The sequence below is a fragment of the Chaetodon auriga genome, chromosome 21 (assembly GCF_051107435.1).
Source record: "Chaetodon auriga isolate fChaAug3 chromosome 21, fChaAug3.hap1, whole genome shotgun sequence".
Classification (NCBI taxonomy): Eukaryota; Metazoa; Chordata; class Actinopteri; order Chaetodontiformes; family Chaetodontidae; genus Chaetodon; species Chaetodon auriga.
The window spans coordinates 4,576,978-4,594,762 of NC_135094.1; the positions used below are offsets into that span (position 1 = coordinate 4,576,978).

Sequence of the window (17,785 nt, forward strand, 5' to 3'; positions counted from 1 at the left end):
TTTGAAGTGAATGACTTTTACTTGTTAATGGAATACTTATACATGACAACGGTGGCAAATTCTTTTAAAGTATGAAGTTTTCTGTAGCTTTCAGAGCACTGCAAGAGCGTCCCCTCGGGACTTCTGAATGGCTGCTGCTGTTAATGTGTCTGAGAGGCTCTGGATCAATAAAGTCAAGCCTCCTCTCCCTGCTGTGTGTATTTGTGTTTGGAGAGAGCCAGCACAGCATAAGATGAAGTCAGAGGAGGGTAAAGTGAGAGGGGTCGACAAACCTCCCATCCTGCTTCCAGTGTGGTTTGACTTTGCTGACAAGTCAACCTGAAAACCAGCTTGTTTCAGACGTCACCATGTGAGGATTTGAATGAGCTTTAACTACAGATAACAGTACTGTGTGTTTAAGTTCCTTACAGGATGAATGTTAGCCTTTGCTTATGAGTGAGAAGTTTTATTAAGGTGCTGCTCCACCCAAAAAGTGTCCTGGTATACGAAAAACTCACCTCTGGAGGGCAGTTCTGCTGCAGTTGCATAGCTCTAGGGACGGTAGTGTTGGTTCATCCACCACTTTGGTCCAGACTGATATATCTCAACAACTATAGCATGGATCGCCATAACATTTTGTACACATATATGCCCCCTGTCAAGTCAATCAAGTTAAGTTAAATGTTGAGATTCATCACATGAAATGCAAAAACAGCTTTCAAGAGCTTTTATTAGGACATTCAAAATGAAAAAAAAATCTTTACATAATCCATCACTGACAAAAAGCAACAAATAAAAAAAGGTGAGATGCATAGATACAGAAGCAAAGCTGAGCATTGAGAAGTCATTACACATTCGAGTGGTTTGAGGAGCTGGAAACTGGAAAGCAACAGGCCAGAGCAACAGGTCTAAAGCAGCGAAAGAGATGAAACTGGAACACCCTCTGCTTTCTGAACACGCTCCTGCAGTTGGAAGCTCTGTGTGGATGTACATGCATGTACTCGCTCACTGGGTCCATGGATTTCTCTCGAGTCCCATATCGGGTCCACGTCGGGCTTACGGCGTGCTGTGTGAGGCAGGCAAGAGCTAAGCTAGAGAAGAAGGCATGGGAGTGTGTATTCATGTCCATCTGCATGCGTGTGTTGGCATGATTATTTCTTGCGATAGTCATCTGCATAGGCTCTGTGATCATCCTGCTCCGGGTACTGGTCTCCGTAGCGCCTCAGTATGTCCTGGAGGCTGGGCATACCCTGTGAGAATGGCTGGTAGGACATGTGAGGCTCCTCCTGGCCGCTCTGGTAGGGCTCTGCCTCATATGGGTCTTGTTCCTGCTGCTCTGGCTGTGGCTCGCGCTCTGCTGCCCCCTGGTTGTGGTCCTCCTCAGCGTAGCGCTCAGGCTGGGCCGCGGCGTGGGTCTGCTCAGGCTCATAGCGACGCAGACGGCAGTCAGGGTCATGTTCAGGGTCACAGTGTGGGTTGGCAGGCTCCAGGACCCCATTTCGGGTGCCGTCAGGGTTCAGGTGGGGCTCGTAGGCTTCGGCAAGATAGGGGATATGGCGGTGAATTCCAGAGCGTGGCTCACTGGGCTTCACAGGGTAGCATTCACGATCGTAGCCGATGTAGCAGTCATATCCCTCCTTGGTTTTACCTGGGGGCCCTAGAGGATGACGCTCCTCCCGTGGAGGCTCTTCATAATTGGGAATGGAGAACGGGTACTGCTGCCTGGGGGTAGGACGGCCATGGCGTTGCATGGTGGCCGCTTCCTCATGGATTGCAGAGAAAGGATCATTGGGGTTAGACTCTGGAGCCTCCATACGTGGAGCGTATGGGTCATTAACTTGAGCCTGGGCCATGAATCGGCGCACAATGGCAAATGGGTCACTAGCTGGAGGAGAAGCTGGGGCACTAGCCTGGTGATACATAGCATAGGGATCAACAACTCTGTTAGCATAAGCATCTCTAAACATGGCATACGGGTTGTTCTGCTGAGCAGAAGGGGGGGCAGCACGAATAGCAGCAGCCTCTTCTTTTTCCTCATTGTTGTATGCCTCAGGGGGAGAAGCAAATCTGGTGGCGGTAAGAGGGTTGCAACCTTCCTCAAAAAGAGGGTTGCAGGATCCAGGGCCAGCAGGGGCAGGGGGGCTGGGGGCACGGGGCGCCTGGAGGAACACATAACAGTAGAAACACCACAAGTCATGATAATCAAGGTGTCGATGCAAGTGAAAATGTTAAAAATGAAGCAGCTGTTAGATTGAATTTTAAAAAATCTATCACAATAATCGAGCATACCACAAGGGAGGCAGCATAGGCACAGAGGGGATCCCGGAGTGGGTCACAGTTGGGGTACTGCATGTAGAGACCAGAGGGGGCTTTCTGCACCAGTTTGGCTTTGCAGGTGGGATCTTTCTTGGGGTCACAGCCGAGGTGAGCATAGGAAGGCAGAGGTCCAGCAGAGGGTGCGTGCCCATATGCTGCTCTCAGGTGGTACTGCAGACACTCCACATCATCAGAGGAGCAGATACGCAGCAGCTCGGCCTTCTGCTCCTGAAGCACGAGAAACAGGCAGACATTGTACCTTGATCGGATTAAGTCTAGAGAATCTACTCTTACAGTTTGATAAGATTCACTGCAGGTACAGATACGACACACTGCAACAGCGTGAGGTTAGGTAAATTGCTGAACCTCAATCTACTAACTAGTTAATATACCAAAACACTGAAAATGTATACCTTAATATTAAGAGTAGTGTTGAGAAACACTTTGGTACATTGCATGCAAAGAAATATAAACACATTTCATCTATCATATCCTTCCAGAAAAGTGTGTCGTACTAAAATCTTCATGAGTTTGCAGTATAATATAAATGCTGTCTGTGAACATACCTTGGAAAGGAAAGGTACAGCAGATGGAGCGTAGTAGTAATACCCTGACTGTGGGTCCTTGGCTGGAGCAGCAGAGCGGACGTAAAGAGGGGCTGGGGCCTTCACCGGTGCCGGGGCAGGAGTGGCAGCTGGGAGCACCAGGGGAAGGTAGGGGTTCTTGCCCTGGATCAAAGCAGCATACAAGCAGTAGGGGTCCTTGGTGGGATCACAGGTTTTCACAGGTGCAGGTTTGGGGGGTTCTGGTTTAGGTTTGGGCCTGATGGTGGCGGAAGCCACACAGTTTGGGTCATCAGAATCGGCACAGGACTTGTAGATTTCCCCTAGGTGTCGCAAGTAGGCCTTGTAGGAGCGACGTCCTTCAGCACGGTTCTTGTTCTGGAGGTAGGCCAGGTAGATTTTGTCCATCTCGTGAACCTGAGAGGGGAGGAGGAGATTATCAGTGAGCTTGTCAGAGTTCGGAAACAAACACAAGAGCAAAGACTCTGAAGCGATTCCCTAATGATACCCTACCCAAAAAATACTGATTCTGGGGGTAACAGGAGGCAAGCTGAGTTGAGTTGATTAGCTGGCAGGAGCAAGTGGTGCATTGAAATGATAGACATTGTGGGCCTTTTTCGCCTGACAGGCTACTTACAGGCTGCCCTGCCTTATTGGTGGAGGTGGTTGGGCCGTATGCAGTCTGAAAGGAATACCTACAGACACTACTCAGGGTTGTGGAAAGAAGCAGCTGCTGTCTAAAGCTGAGCAGCTAGCGTACAGTGGCTTTATCACCAAAAAACAGCTGTCTGCTTGGTCTGAAAACGACACCAGGGCCGTAAAAACCTTAACAATTAGCTAATTCAGTGCAACCTCTGTCATATCATAAATAACTATCTGACCCACTGATAATATAAAAACATTGATCAGAGCAGCTTTAAAAACTTATGAAGTCCAATTATCGGAGGAAGCTACCAGCTTTAACTGCAACCATTTTCACCTTTTTCACTCTTAAAAGACAGACTTCAGACTCTCACTGGATGAAATAGCAAATGTAGTGAAAAGATTTACTTACTGCCTCCTGGTTGCCGTTGTCAGTGAAGAACTTGTACCAGCTCCAGAAGTCAGAGTGCTGTTTGTACCAGCTGATGTTCCTGCGGTTGCGGATCAGCCTCCTGTGTGACTCTGCAGCAGCCGACCTCTCCTGGATACTTTCCCCCGCTGAGGCCAGAAAAGAAGAGCGAAAAGAGGCTTCTGTGCTCACTTGGACATCAAATTCAAGGACTTTCTAATGACTTTTAAAGTTTATAATAAGATATTCAAGGCCTCAAACTTGTTATATGTGTGGGCTGGACATCATTAAGCTCTAATTGTTTTTACTTGTCGAGAAAATTGCGGTTGTATCACATTAGATATCGATCATGGGGGTCAGTGTTGATGCTACATTGAAGCGAGGTGACGTGCGGTGATGAATTTGTTGCTCTTTAATCAGGAAGTGCTTTCATGGACTCATTTTTCAACACCTTTCATGGTCTTTCACCTCTGGCAAATTGGTGTTTGTTTCTAGAAAGCAGGCAGTAGCAAAGCCTAAGTGTATGCTAAGCTGAAAAATCACATATTTACCATCTCCTTTGCGCTTTTGCACAATCGGTCCAGCAGACAAGAATGCTAGAAAACAGAGAAAACACAAAACAGATGTAAAATCCAGAAGTTGCTGAGGTTAAGATTACGTCCTGGAAATCGCTTACTCTTCCTATTCTGACTTTTTAACGTGTCTGTAATACATAAGTGATAATTTACGGCATTAAACCTCAAACACACCAGCAGATATTATTCATTAAATGGGACAGGGGTAATTGGCTGTGCCTGAAGCGCTGGCGACTGCAGCTCTTTGTAGATTTTATAGTTGAGCCTGTAACATCAAACCCCTGCTGTGCTTTCAAAGAGCTGTGTGTGCACTTGTGTGTGTGTGTGTGTGTTTCATATGTGTGTGTATGTGCACAGTTTGACCCCATGCAGCTGAGGGAAACGGCGGATTCAGCTCTGCCCCTGCTTTCTTTCATCTCCACAGGGAAAAGGTGTTAATGCCTTACAGGAGGAGAGGAAGAGGAGGAGGAAGAGCGAATGAGAAGGGAACAGACTGCAGGTTTAAAAGAGAGATCCAGTGGGGATAATTCAGGGTTATGCGACGCGTGTCGGATGTGGAAAAGCATCAATCTCCTGATTAAGAAAAGAGTTTTGATAAGCTTTGATGGATTAATCAGAGAGATGTGCACTGCAGCGTGCAAGGTCACAGATGAAGAGGCAAAGGCACGAATTTGAAGAGAAATCAAAGAAAGACCAAGCTGAAGGTGACCCGAGGTGATGATGAGGAGGAGGAGGAGGGTGGGCTAAATGATGCTGCCTCAGTGTATCCGCCGTATTGTTTTTTACAAGCCTGTAAAAAACTGGCTGGCACATCTGGAAACAGCAGAGCTTTAGGAGAGCAGAGGAGGAGGTGATGCTGACAGGTACTAATTTTTTACAGGAGCAGAAATGATGAAAGAACCTCCTCCTCCTCCTCCTCCCACTCTCTTTTCCCCCTTTAACCATCTCACGGTGCAATTTTCAAAACCATTTTTAGAGGAAAGACGAGACCTTGCTCCTTTGTAAATATGCCAATCAGGTGGAGAGCGAACAGGAAACAGGTGGCGGAGGAGCAGCCTCTCCTCGCGTCCAAGTCGAACAGATGATGTATGAACGCCGCCGGCCACGTTATGATGAACATGAAGCACAGTTTAAAGTACAACCACTCAATCATGGCGTAAGTCTGTGTCAATGAAGCGCTGAAGGAAAGAAACCTTCCAACTTTTTATAAGCTAAATACTGAAGCTTAAGGTTTTCCAAGCAAAATAACGATGATCCACTAATTCAGTATAAAATACTTCAACATAAACGGTCATAATAATAATATATATATAATATAACATCACACCGACACCTAATAAGTACTTTTACCACTGATACTGTAAGTACATCTTGCTTCCAACACGTTTGTGCTTTAACTGCTGTAAGAGGCTTGCGGCTTTGAAAAGGAGACAGAAGATTGATTATGGGATGCGTTCTGTGGCATGAATGGCTCAATCAACATCATTCAAAATAACAACCGGTTCGCGATGATCACGCTACGTTTTCCTCCAGTATTTTGGGCTTGCACGTATGGATCTGAACGCAGCCTTTTATTCAAAAATCATTACGTGAGCTCATCGTTCAATGGCGACGAGATTACCTGATCATTGTGGAATTGTCCTGAAGTAAAGGCTCTAAATTAGAAGCATGAAGCTGACGTTTCTCATCAGAGCGTCCCTGCATCATCAGCACTGGAATGGTACATACTTGACTCGTAGTACAGTGCGACAGTGCTAATTACTCACTTAACGGTTCGTTTTCTGTCCGTCCAGTCAGCATGAAGGAGCCTTAAAGATGCGTTTCTGTTTTCTTCTGTTTTTTGTTGATGTTGGAGGCAGGAAGTGTCAGAAACAAGGTGGCCGTTTGTGTTCAGTGTGACCATCAGCTGTGATGACCAGCCCGGGAAAGTCACTAAGCACATTTACTCAAAGGCTGTACTACTACAAATTTGGGGTACTTGCACTATACTTGAGTCTTTTCTTTTCATGCATATAAAATAGATTTGATTGTTATAAAACTGAAAGAATGAGTCGAGTCAGCAGTTTTTGTATAATAACAAACTTAATATCTGTCTAAAACAGGACATTTGTCACATTGAACTCTCTTATAAACTAAGTGATTAATTTAGAGCTGTTTTGTTTTCTTTTTTTCCATTAACTGATTAAACAGTCTAACAGTAAATAAAATACTTCAAATTAGCTCCATCTCTACAGCAGAGCCACTTGCACAGGCCCTTTTTCTTTGTTATACTTTGACTTTTGAGGTCAATTTTGCTGATAATACTTAGAAACTTTAACCTGTAATGGAGTATTTACACCGTGTATTGCTACTTTTACTTGAGTGAAGGATCTGAGTACTTCTTCCCCTGCTTAGACAGTTGATCATGAAAGCCGTGTTCTGTCTGGAGACCCGCTGTGTACTCACCAGGCAGCAGCATCACCGCCAGCAGAGCTGTGATGAACACACCGGAGAAACTGCTTCTCCTCCCTCCAGCCATGACTTCACCTCCTCCTCTCCTGCCAACGCCAAACACAGCGACATTCAAAGTGATGCTTTACTCCCGTAACTCCATCATTTGCACATTTTTAGCTTGACATAAACTTTTTGTCGATAATTTAAGATTCACAAATGCCAACATGACATTTTTAAGCACTAGTCAAGCTGTTTTCACTGATTCCCTCGGCAGCTGCTTCTCAGACCAAGAGCTCCAAAAGATGCACGAGTGGCCAGTAGTTACTTACAAACCCGGTGGAGGTTGTTAAGTTTCCACTCCAATGGCAGCCTGACACTGCAGACCTGTGCTAGTTTTCACCCGGAGAGGCCGCTGAAGTGACCCCTGCTGCTTGGATTTGGAGCCTTTATACTAACATGTTGCCACAAAGCCCCCGGCTGGGCGGAAGCTTCTGGTTTGTCATCGTAAAAACAGAACCAGGTGTTGCCCGGATGTCAAACTTGACTTCAGCCTGAACTTGGATCCCTGGTAAAGCAAACACACAGCAGTGCAGAGTCAGCACAGAGTCTCTTACCTGTCCTTATCTTATCGTGACTGTCCGCGGATCCAGATGTGGACTCGAGTGGAGCCTCGCGGGCCGGATGACTCAGTCCACCTGGGCTCAAACACTAGGTGTGTGTGTGTGGGTGTGAGGTTCCCGATGCGCCCTGTCCCTGCAGCCCCTCTGACAGACTGCCCTGAAGAAGAGATCGGCCAAGGTTTTAAACCGAACACACACGCAACAAGCGTTCATTAGCGCTCACACGGAAAAACGCACGCAGGGACCACCTGAGGGGGTCAAGGGCCACCTCAACAAGACGCCTGATTGGCTGAAACTTGCTGAGAGATCGGACCAATCGGTGGCACCGTAATTAAAGGCAGGAAAGGAGAGGCGGTGGGAGGGCTTGAAGCAGAGATGGAGACGTGGAGAGAAGTTTTCTCGAGGTGTGTTTTTTTTTTTTTTAATTTAACCAAATCAACAGTTCCATGAGTCACATTTAAAGTTCGACATCAGCCTCTGGATGTTTGTTTGTGGGACGCAACCATCACTCCTGATGAGGGAAAACAGAGGACAGAAAGGTACAGACAGAAAACATCAGGAAATAATGAAGGGAGGGGCTGAGGTGCCACATAAGCAACTTCTTAAAGACCCTCAATGAGGGCCAAACCACAGCTTCTGTCTGAACCTGAACACACACACACACACACACACACACACACACGGGGACAGCTGGTCTACACATGAGGAATTTGATAATCTACAGTTTCCTCCACAGTTTAACTGTGTTCAGGCATGCCAGCCTTTAGTGGCTCTCTGAAAAGGCCATGTAGCTGCAGAGTGTGATGCAATATCAGCACATGCGAGTGGAAAAGCCTTCAGAGACCCTCAGCGGTTCCTCTCAGGAGGCGTTATTAGCTTATGCAGTGAGATTTTTAACTGCTTTTTTTTTTTTTTTACACCAAAAGTGATTTAACCTCAGAATAAATCCTGTTTGTCGAGGACAAAATAGAGTTTGAGAGTTCGTTTTTAGAGAGAGGACACATTTTTCTATTATTTTTGGATGTATTGAATTTCAGCCACCATGTGAACCAAACTTCTTTATTTCATGCACACAGAGGCACATTATTACAGTACAGTCAATGTGCTTTGTGTAACATTAGTTTTTTTTTTACATATATACTTTGTCCCTTAATTTCAATCAAGGGAAATCTTAAAAGCCCTGAAAACTTAATGAGATGTTTAATGAGAAAATCTCACTGAACATTAAACATTTATGACTAAATAAGCAACAAAGTTTTGAAAAAAAACATAGTTTTTATATACAGTATCAGGAGTTTAATACTCGAAAGTCACGCGAACGACCTGCCATCTGTCGTCACGTTTGATCCAAATGTTGGTTGATTCTGATTGGTGCGTGGAAACATGTGACATTACCAGCTCACAACCACTCAGACCAGAGAGATTAGACCAGAAATCTGAGGTGAAATAACCAAAACTGTTCTCATTTTAGCCGATATTTCTGTGTTCATGCAGGAATCTTTCAGATGAAAAAATATTTTCAGGCCCTTTAAGTTCTGTGAGTACTACAGTATACAAATATATTTGTTTATTCCGTCTGTTTAATCTGTAATACTACATCAGAATTTATCTGCAGTTTCAGATTATTAATACAAAATACTAACAACAAACTGATTAAAGCTGGCAAATAAATGTAGAATAAAATATAGAAACAGTAAAGTACAAGTAACTCAGAATTGTACTTGAGTAAATGTACTTTGAACTTGACCGAGCTCTGACCTGTGTAAGTGTAATGTTGGGGCGTCCACATACTTTTGGCCATAACTTTTTTAAAGTGTCATCATGTGTCCCGAGCAGCTGTCCTTCAGTCCCTGTGGTAAATCCTGCAGTATGTATACAGACCTGAGATCAGTTAATGCAGCTGTTCTCGACCTCAGCTCAGGGCAGAACCATGTATTATGGTCCTCTTTTTAAACCTACAAATGTAATTTTCCTAAAGGCCGACCTGGTGTGATCACTGCGGGCGGAGTCATCGTTGAAGAACTGGGAAGTCCCGGATGTTTTCAGGACATTTAGCCACCGTCCAGATGAAGCACAGAGCAGCACGTCCCCACAGTCCTCTGGCTTGAGCAGATCTGTGAGCTTCATGTTGAAAACGTACACGTGAACGAGCGAATGAGATGTTCTGGGTGAAGATACACGTGAGACCCAATATTGTCCCAGTCAAGTTCAAGGCCCAGTGCCTCGGGGTCACCCTTCCAGGAATCAATCAGCCCCAGAGGTTTGACATTTTTACAGATTAACTCAATAGAAATGGTGGACGCTAACCCAGCTGAGGATGCTCCGGGGTTGACCCACGAGAGGCTAAAGCTGACCCTCATGGGGGACTCCATGGCCACTGATTGATGATCTCAACTGCAGGTGCAGGAACCAGGAAAACTCAGAAAGAGAAGAACACTGGAATCTATCATACAGATCCCCCAGAGCCTCAACTATCCCTGAAATATGGACTCAAGTTCCTGAGTGGACTATAATTAAACCAAACTGGGGAACAGTCGCAGAGTTTGATATCATAACTCATATATTTCTGAATATTGGACCACATTGACACAGAATTACACACTGATCGGGGTTTTACCCTGCACAACAGTGCGTCTGCGTACTGTAGTTTTGGTTTTTATCTGCCTTTTCTTTGTCTGTAAAGCACTTTTCAAGAGAAATGCTGTTTATTATTTATTCTATTTGTGATGTGCATGCGTGGTGAAAGTGAGTTTCAGAAACCTTGTGCAGCTGGTTTATGTGAATATGCGTCATCTCAGGGAAAATCATCAATGAATATGTTAAAATTTAAGTTGATACGCGTCACAACAAACAGCTGAGGACAGTTAAGGCACATTAGAAGTGATTCTGATCTGAAAGTAAAGTCTCAGGGAAAAAGATGAAGCTGACAGCATTTTACTGAACGACAACGCTTCATCTGCTCCGGATTTTTCTGCATTTCCACATTTTTCTGCAGCCCCTCTCCTGTCCCATCATGCCCCAACCGAACATTTAGCGGCCATGTTAACACTGTATCTCGTATATAATTAACGTTTGCCAACAGGTGTTTCTCAGAGCCCACAAACCTACAATCCAGCCGGGAGCAGATTGAAACACGACGACGGCAAAACCATACTCATAATTTTCTCTAAAGCTGGAATGTGAGGGATTCTCAGTATTCACAGACACCTGGTTCACCAAGACAGCCCGTTTTTTTTTGGTTTTTTTTGTAAAAACAAAAAGACTTTATTTCAGTATGGCAGTGAGTGACACGTGGGAGGAGGGGAGAGAAGTTATCATCAGAATGAGCCCATTTTCATTTTCTTATGTACACTATATTTATTGTGGTGGAAATTCTCGTAAGCTGGAGGAAGGAGTTCACCAGGAGACTTCAGATGTCTTATGCAGAAGTATTTATTGCAGGTTCGATGCATCAAGGAGACGTTGATGAGCAACACAATGTCCACAAGTGAACCAAGGTAGTGCCACCCCAAATTCTGATGGGGTGTATTAATACCCTCAATGTCACATGTTTCTCCTTTCTACTCCTTAAACTATTCCCTATTATGGATATTCGATACCTACCTTCTACATTTGTGGTACTCTATTGGACAGTCAAAACCAAACAATAGCTTCTGCCACACTCATGTACGCCCTGACCTCCAACCCTCTGACGGAAGACACTTTGACCTAATTCCGTATTAAAATGTGAACTTGAGCAATCCTCCTAGAATTGGTCCGGTCTATGTCTGTGCAGTTTATCTAGATGACCTTGGCTACCTCCGTAGTAAGAACAGGTTGAGACTTCCTATCTGCTGTCTGCTGGAATTGCTATTATGTTAATGTGTCTGTCTGTCTCTGTGTTGTCCAACCTTGAGACCTTGGAACAGGAAGGGGCCATTTGAATTGTCAACAGTCTCTTGGTATCCTGAAGCATTCGGAGTTCCTTTCACTGGAACTAAGGGGCCAAGCCCAGCTCCTGAAGAACAACCCCACACCATAATCCCCCCTCCACCAAACTTTACACTTGGCACAGTGCAGTCAGACAAGTTCTCCTGGCAACAGCCAAACCCAGACTCGTCCATCAGATTGCCAGATGGTGAAGCGTGATTCGTTATTCCAGAGAACGTGTCATTGTTCTAGAGTCCAGTGGAGGCGTGCTTTACACCACTGCATCCGACGCTCTGCATTGCACTTGTGATGTATGGTTCGGATGCAGCTGTTCGGCCATGGAAACCGATTCCATGAAGCTCTCTACGGACTGTTCTTGAGCTAATCTGAAGGCCACCTGAAGTTTGGAGGTCTGTAGCAATGACTGCAGAAAGTTGGCGACCTCTGCACTATGCGCCTCAGCATCCGTTGACCCCGCTCCGTCATTTTACGAGGCCTACCACTTTGTGGCTGAGTTGCTGTCGTTCCCAATCGCTTCCACTTTGTTATAATACCACTGACAGTTGACTGTGGAATATTTAGGAGTAAGGAAATTTCACGACTGGACTTGTTGGACAGGTGGCATCCTATCACAGTGCCACGCTGGAATTTGCTGAGCTCCTGAGAGCGACCCATTCTTTCACAAAGCAGAAACAGTCTGCATGCTTTGGTGCTTGATTTTATACAGCTGTGGCCATGGAAGTGATTGGAACACCTGAGGATGGGTGAGTGAATACTTTCGACGCAGGTGTTCAGACGCTGGCGTCACTGGAGGTCATCGTCGTCGAACAGATCCTCAAAGTCTGCAGGCGGAACAGGACGGAAAGAGACAAAACATGTGAAGGTTAGAATTAGTCCAGCTGTTTCCCAGAGCTCCTGCACTCTCAGTCAATCCTTTATTCCAGATCCAGAGTTCATTTACAGGCTGACCACAGACTGTTTCTGTATTCACCAAACCTAAAGACTCCAGCTGTATGAACACACTGCAATCACAGGCTCTGCTGATCAGAGCTGACATTTTACGGATTAATCGATCAATGGGGAAAATAATCCGTAAATAATCATGAAAACAATTGTTAACTGCAGCCTCACTTATTGATTCCCAGTTCCAATGGTAAAAACTGGAGGTCACATATTTAGTTGCTAACTATGTTACCTTTGCCTCTTTAGGACTGTGTGTTCATAAACCTTTAGTTCAACCCTTATTCCTGTTTTTTTAATATCACTGATGAGAAAGTATTTCCTGCCTCATTTTTGTGGCTTCAAAATGAGCTAAAAGTGGTTTCTGAAGACTTCATTCATACGTACTGTATCTACATAAATCTATGCTGACAGTGACCCTGAGAAACTGTCTGTTCCGTCTCTGTGGTTTCCAGGAACAGGACATTCCTGTTTTGCCTAATAAGGGACAGAGTACGAGCCCTTTGGCTACCCATAACCTCCTGCAACTTTGAGCATAGCACGCAGCCCACTCCAGCATCAGGCAAGTCTTCTTGTATGTACCTTATTTTCACCACGCGGTCTAAAAACAATTGCCCACGTGTCGCACTGTCCAGGTGACCTTTTAACACGGCTTAACATCACATCGTCATGTCCACGTCAGGGCCAGAGGACGCCTCAGCTGCAGCTCACAGCGTCCTGAGCCACATTAAAGGGCAAAGGCTCTCTGAAATCTAACTTAAACGATCACTTTAGCACACGACATGTGCATATATGAACAGATGAGTGTGTAAAGCATCAGAGTCCCATTAGCACCACTGAATATTACATTACGAACCATTAAGCTGCATCACTTTGGACACACACTCCGTGTCACTCTAAACGTGTACAAGCTGCGTCTGCATCAGGCATCGCAACACTTAAAGTGAATTCGTGATTAGCGTGAAGGGTCCTTACGGAGTCAAATCCTTATTAGTGCTACGAGCTGGGACGCGCCATACATGAGAATTCACAGAAGTGTGTGTGTGTGTGTGTGTGTGTGTGTGTGTGTGTGAGAGAAGCAGCTGACTGGCGAGGTGTCCTGCTGAGTTTCAGTCTGACAGCAGCTATAAACTCACTTTACCATCTTCCTCTTCTCTCTCTTTTTTTTTTTTCTTTTTAACAATCAGCTCTTTTCTTTCTAGGTCATGTGCCGCTGAGCCAAAATTGTTTTTGCCTGCAGCCGTCGCTGCAAGACGGAAAACAGATTAGGTTAGTGTTTTAGGGCGTCCTCTGTGCGCGCCCGCTCGCACATAAACTGATGTTTACAGGAGAGCAACAGGATTTCTGAGCGTCGCTTTGAGACGACGGTGTGGTTAAGGCAAAAAAAGAAAGAAAGATTTGAAGTGCATTTAAGTTAATATGTTCCATAAAACACTTTCCCACTGATATGATGCTGCTGAGCTTTTGACTTTACTGTTTACATCTGTTTGAACAGTTCAGTCATGTGTTTCTGCTTAGCGTCGTTCAGTTTGACTTTAAAAGAAAGCTTAACGTGGCCGAATGATCAGGTTTCTCTGAGAAATGTGTGTGTGTGTGTGTGTGTGTGTGTGTGTGTGTGTGTGTGTGTGAACCAGCTTTCTGTCGATCATTAGATCATTCAGTTTTTACAACCCTGATTCCAAGAAAGCAGACTCTGCGTCAAACATGAGCTCATGTATTAATATCCTTTATACAGTCATGAGTTCACAAAGTGGTGACTCTCACTCCATCCTGGCTTTTGAATGACTGAGCCTTTCCAGGATGCCCCTTTCATACCCAATCATGATCCTATCACCTGTTACCAATGAACCTCTTTACCTGTTGAATGTTCCAAACAGGTGTTTTTGAAGCATTCCTCAACTTTCTCAGTCTTTAGTTGCTCCTGTCCCAACATTACCACCAAAACCAGGAATGCTCAGATAACTTAAATAAACGTGAACACAGCCGGTCGTGTCTAAAATCCTGTCTGCTAACAAATCTGCGTAATAAAGCAACTTGTAAGGAAGCACTACAAGGGTTTAACTTCTTCACCTCACACTTCTGTCAGATTTGACCTTTGAAAGAGGCAAATGAGCATTTTGCAGCTTCTATTGTTGCGTGCAGTTTTGATCATTTCAGCTCCAGTCGTAATGCAGATCAAGGCGTTTAAGCTTATCGCCGCGACTGGTTGTCATACTGGATAAAAGCGATAAAACAAGATTCTAGTTTTGTGCGCAGCACTGCTGACATATTCGGCTACTATATTTAAAAGAACAAGTGACTTAAATGGTACACTTGTTCTGTAAAGGCCTGTGGCTTACCGTTAAAGAAATCAGAGTGCACTGCTTTTTCATTGGCTGCCAGGTCCATTAGCAAACCGCTGCTGCCTCCTGCCTGTGAACACACAGCAGTGCAACCCGTGTTAATGCATTCGCGCGCACACACACACACACACATTACATTAATGTAAACAGGCATAGAGAAGCTACTACCGCTGTTGAATAATACAGCAGAGGAGTGGATACCCTTCAGTCACAGTTTTCTCTTCATCAGACCACTGAAAGCCAGCTCAGCACGTAGAAACAAAACGTTTGATTTAAAGTACAAGAAGTTCAGGATCGGATGAGGATTTCTGCGAAATATCTTACTCATTTTTAGGTGTATATTTGTGGGCTTTGTGAGCAGATCTGCAGGGTTAATGTTTCACACGCAGTTAAAAAAAAAGACATGCAGATCGCTTTTGGTACATTTTGATGCTAAAAACATTTGTTCCTCAATAAAACTTTGTAACAGAGTATTTCTACACTCTGGTACTGCAACATTTACTTCAGTGAATAAGCTGACTACTACTTTAACTACCGGAAAGTAGTGGCGTAAATACAAGTTTAATATTGAAGCCTGATAGCGTCGTGATAACGCAATTTAAAATGTCTAATGAAGGAAAAACGCTGTCTAACTGAATATCGATCGATTAATTAATTAATTGTTTTACAATAAACATAGTGTATGAATAAAGTATTCCACCTGAGTATTAATCTATTTTAAAACCTCGCACACCTGTCACCGAAAGGCTGCACATCCTTTTTTTTATCTGAGAGTCTTATATTTAGAACATTAACGTTACTTTAACGTTACTGCGCTAGCTAGCATTAGCCAGCCAGCCAGTTTTTTGAGCCATTGTTCGTATTTTCGCTTAAACCTGCCTCGTCCAGATCCACGTACGGTCCAGCTCCTTCGGGAAACATCTCATCCACCGCGGGTTTCATTGTGTCTTCAGTTTAGCAGCGCTTCAGTGGTTTAAAAGATGTTGTCCGTAGCTAGCCCGGCCAGTTTATTAGCACACAGAAACGAAACAACCGTGTGCAACACGAAAATGTGTCCGGCTTTCTCCTCGAGCTTTTTCATTTGGTCCGCTTTTTACCTCCAACTTACATTTTAGTCATATTAGCCATGGAAATGTTTGCCCATATCAGTGGTGGAAACAGTGTTCAGACCTTTTATTCGAGTAAAAGTACCAACAACGTTGTAACGATTTAAAAATACTTAAAACTCCTGCATTTCAACCCTACTTAAGTAAAAGTGCAGTAAAATATAGCCAGGATATCAAAAGTACTCATTCTGCAGTAAAACGTCCTCTGACTGATTTATTATTATATGTGACATTATTAGATTATTAATACCGATGCTTCAGTGTGGAATTTTAACAGAGTATTTTGTATTTCCTTTCATACCACAAGGGTTCCTTCAAAGAAAGAGGACATCATTTCGTATTTGGAAAATGTTTTATTCATGGCACATTACATGAAGGTGTTATTCAATCCTACAAAAGGGCTACATACTCTGCTTTTGTGTTCTATGTTAATGGCTACACTACAAACAGTGATACACTTGCTATGCTACACCTTTTCTTCAGCTCATTTTGCTTCTACAATAACTTCCTCATAATCTTTCTGTCAGGATAAAAAACGCATTGCTTTTTATTTCCGTGGGCTAACTCCACAGCTCCCTCCTGGCTCCATCCAGCTCCCCTTTCAGTGTTCGTGCCCCGCGTTGGTCTCATATCCCAGGGTGTCTCCGAGGTGCTGGTGGGCGAAGAAGGCCCGGGCCATCTCGTTGATGTGGTTGTAGGCGCCGATGGATCTGAAGTATTCGATGTAGTTCCAGAAGTCAGAGGTGGAGTAAGGCCAGTAGGGAACAGCTGGTGGTTCATCGTACGGCACTGAAGACACACAGCAGGTCAGAGATCAGCAGGAGACCACATAAGACTGCCAAAATGTTAGAAGTCAAAGAGAAAGCTGATTCATTCATTTTTGGATTTCAAGTTGAATTAAACAGAAGAGGAAGTGCGACAGATGGAAAACTGTGATATCTGAGGTATTTGGTGTTGGTTGCAAAATATGAAGGCATCTAAAAGGAGAGAAGGTTATTTATGTACAGTACCTCCTTCTGGGATGACTCTGGCCTCTGTGAGGAGGAGAGAGAGGAGGAGAAATTAACATTCCCAGGCATTCCAAGGCTTCCCAAGTACAAAGACGGGATTCAAGGGTGGAAAAGTGAGCTTTCTCCCAGAGGGCTGCAGGATACCTGCTCCCTCCTCAAATATTATTACTGAGCTTCTCTCTCACACACACACACACACACACACACACACACACACACACACACACACACACAGCCGCCTTTGTTCACATGCAGTCACCAGAAACACATATTCTGTAGATGCAGCACCTTCACGTGTGGGAGAGTCACTCATGATTCATAGTTAATAAGAACTACTGCATGCATACATCAAACTGGCTTTCAGTACTTCACCAGTACACAGTTTCACTGCACAAACAGACTAAACCTCTGGTTCAGCATGCCAACTGTCGCCTTAAAGCTGAAGTATAATTTACAGAGTGAAAATAGAGACTCACCGCTGAGCTGACAGGCAACAAGGCAGAAGAGAACACTGAGCCAGACCAGCAGCTTCATCTTGCCCTCCTAAACCAACAGAAATGCCTCCAGGTTTTAACCCAAAGCTCAGTCTATCATGCATCAAATATTGCATAAACATGGACATTTCACTCATTCCTAAAAAAAACACTCTCTCTCCTTGAAGTTCATCGTAACATTAAGAGTAAATCGATCGAGGCGGCTGAGATTGCAGCAGATGTTTACCTGTAAGCGGCTTGTGACGGCGTGCAGAGAGGTGCTGCTGTTCATCTGCTGGTCCACTGTGGTCTGTGGTGTGTGAGGGGTTCAGCAGAGGAAGAGTGGACCCACACACACACACACACACACACACACACACACACACACACACACACACACACACACACAGCCAAGCCATGCCCAGATTAGACTGCGTTGACACAGAAG

The 17,785-nt window shown here is 44.5% G+C and overlaps 3 protein-coding genes across 3 annotated transcripts; all 3 read right to left on the reverse strand.

Annotated features, from left to right (window-relative positions):
* Positions 1–1,130: 1,130 nt before the first annotated feature.
* Positions 1,131–9,664, reverse strand: and1 (actinodin1). Its single transcript, XM_076721582.1, has 8 exons — positions 9,522–9,664; positions 6,930–7,021; positions 4,461–4,505; positions 3,913–4,058; positions 2,862–3,275; positions 2,269–2,523; positions 1,929–2,138; positions 1,131–1,742 (listed from the first exon to the last, which is right to left on the reverse strand). Exons 1-8 carry the CDS (start codon positions 9,662–9,664, stop codon positions 1,131–1,133), a joined length of 1,917 nt encoding a protein of 638 aa, XP_076577697.1.
* Positions 9,665–10,951: 1,287 nt separating this feature from the next.
* On the reverse strand, positions 10,952–15,831 carry cops9 (COP9 signalosome subunit 9). Its single transcript, XM_076760964.1, has 3 exons — positions 15,624–15,831; positions 14,746–14,814; positions 10,952–12,288 (listed from the first exon to the last, which is right to left on the reverse strand). Exons 1-3 carry the CDS (start codon positions 15,688–15,690, stop codon positions 12,251–12,253), a joined length of 174 nt encoding a protein of 57 aa, XP_076617079.1. The 5' UTR covers positions 15,691–15,831; the 3' UTR covers positions 10,952–12,250.
* Positions 15,832–16,223: 392 nt separating this feature from the next.
* otos (otospiralin) lies at positions 16,224–17,685 on the reverse strand. Its single transcript, XM_076721379.1, has 4 exons — positions 17,585–17,685; positions 17,341–17,407; positions 16,865–16,888; positions 16,224–16,643 (listed from the first exon to the last, which is right to left on the reverse strand). Exons 1-4 carry the CDS (start codon positions 17,627–17,629, stop codon positions 16,456–16,458), a joined length of 324 nt encoding a protein of 107 aa, XP_076577494.1. The 5' UTR covers positions 17,630–17,685; the 3' UTR covers positions 16,224–16,455.
* Positions 17,686–17,785: the final 100 nt, after the last annotated feature.

Bases quoted from the DNA above. Each gene is read 5' to 3' on its own strand.
- and1 (XM_076721582.1), bottom strand. From the start codon at position 9,664: ATGAAGCTCACAGATCTGCTCAAGCCAGAGGACTGTGGGGACGTGCTG. The intron at 7,022-9,521 runs GTCGGCCTTTAG...TGGCGTTGGCAG, and splicing joins GCCCGCAGTGATCACACCAG to GAGAGGAGGAGGTGAAGTCA. The intron at 2,139-2,268 runs GTATGCTCGATT...GTGTTCCTCCAG, and splicing joins CCTATGCTGCCTCCCTTGTG to GCGCCCCGTGCCCCCAGCCC.
- cops9 (XM_076760964.1), bottom strand. From the start codon at position 15,690: ATGAAACCCGCGGTGGATGAGATGTTTCCCGAAGGAGCTGGACCGTAC. The intron at 14,815-15,623 runs GTTTAAGCGAAA...GTTCACAGGCAG, and splicing joins CGTGGATCTGGACGAGGCAG to GAGGCAGCAGCGGTTTGCTA. The intron at 12,289-14,745 runs GTAAGCCACAGG...TTCCGCCTGCAG, and splicing joins GCACTCTGATTTCTTTAACG to ACTTTGAGGATCTGTTCGAC.
- otos (XM_076721379.1), bottom strand. From the start codon at position 17,629: ATGAACAGCAGCACCTCTCTGCACGCCGTCACAAGCCGCTTACAG. The intron at 16,889-17,340 runs GTGAGTCTCTAT...TCCTCCTCACAG, and splicing joins TGTTGCCTGTCAGCTCAGCG to AGGCCAGAGTCATCCCAGAA. The intron at 16,644-16,864 runs GTACTGTACATA...GTGTGTCTTCAG, and splicing joins CAGAGTCATCCCAGAAGGAG to TGCCGTACGATGAACCACCA.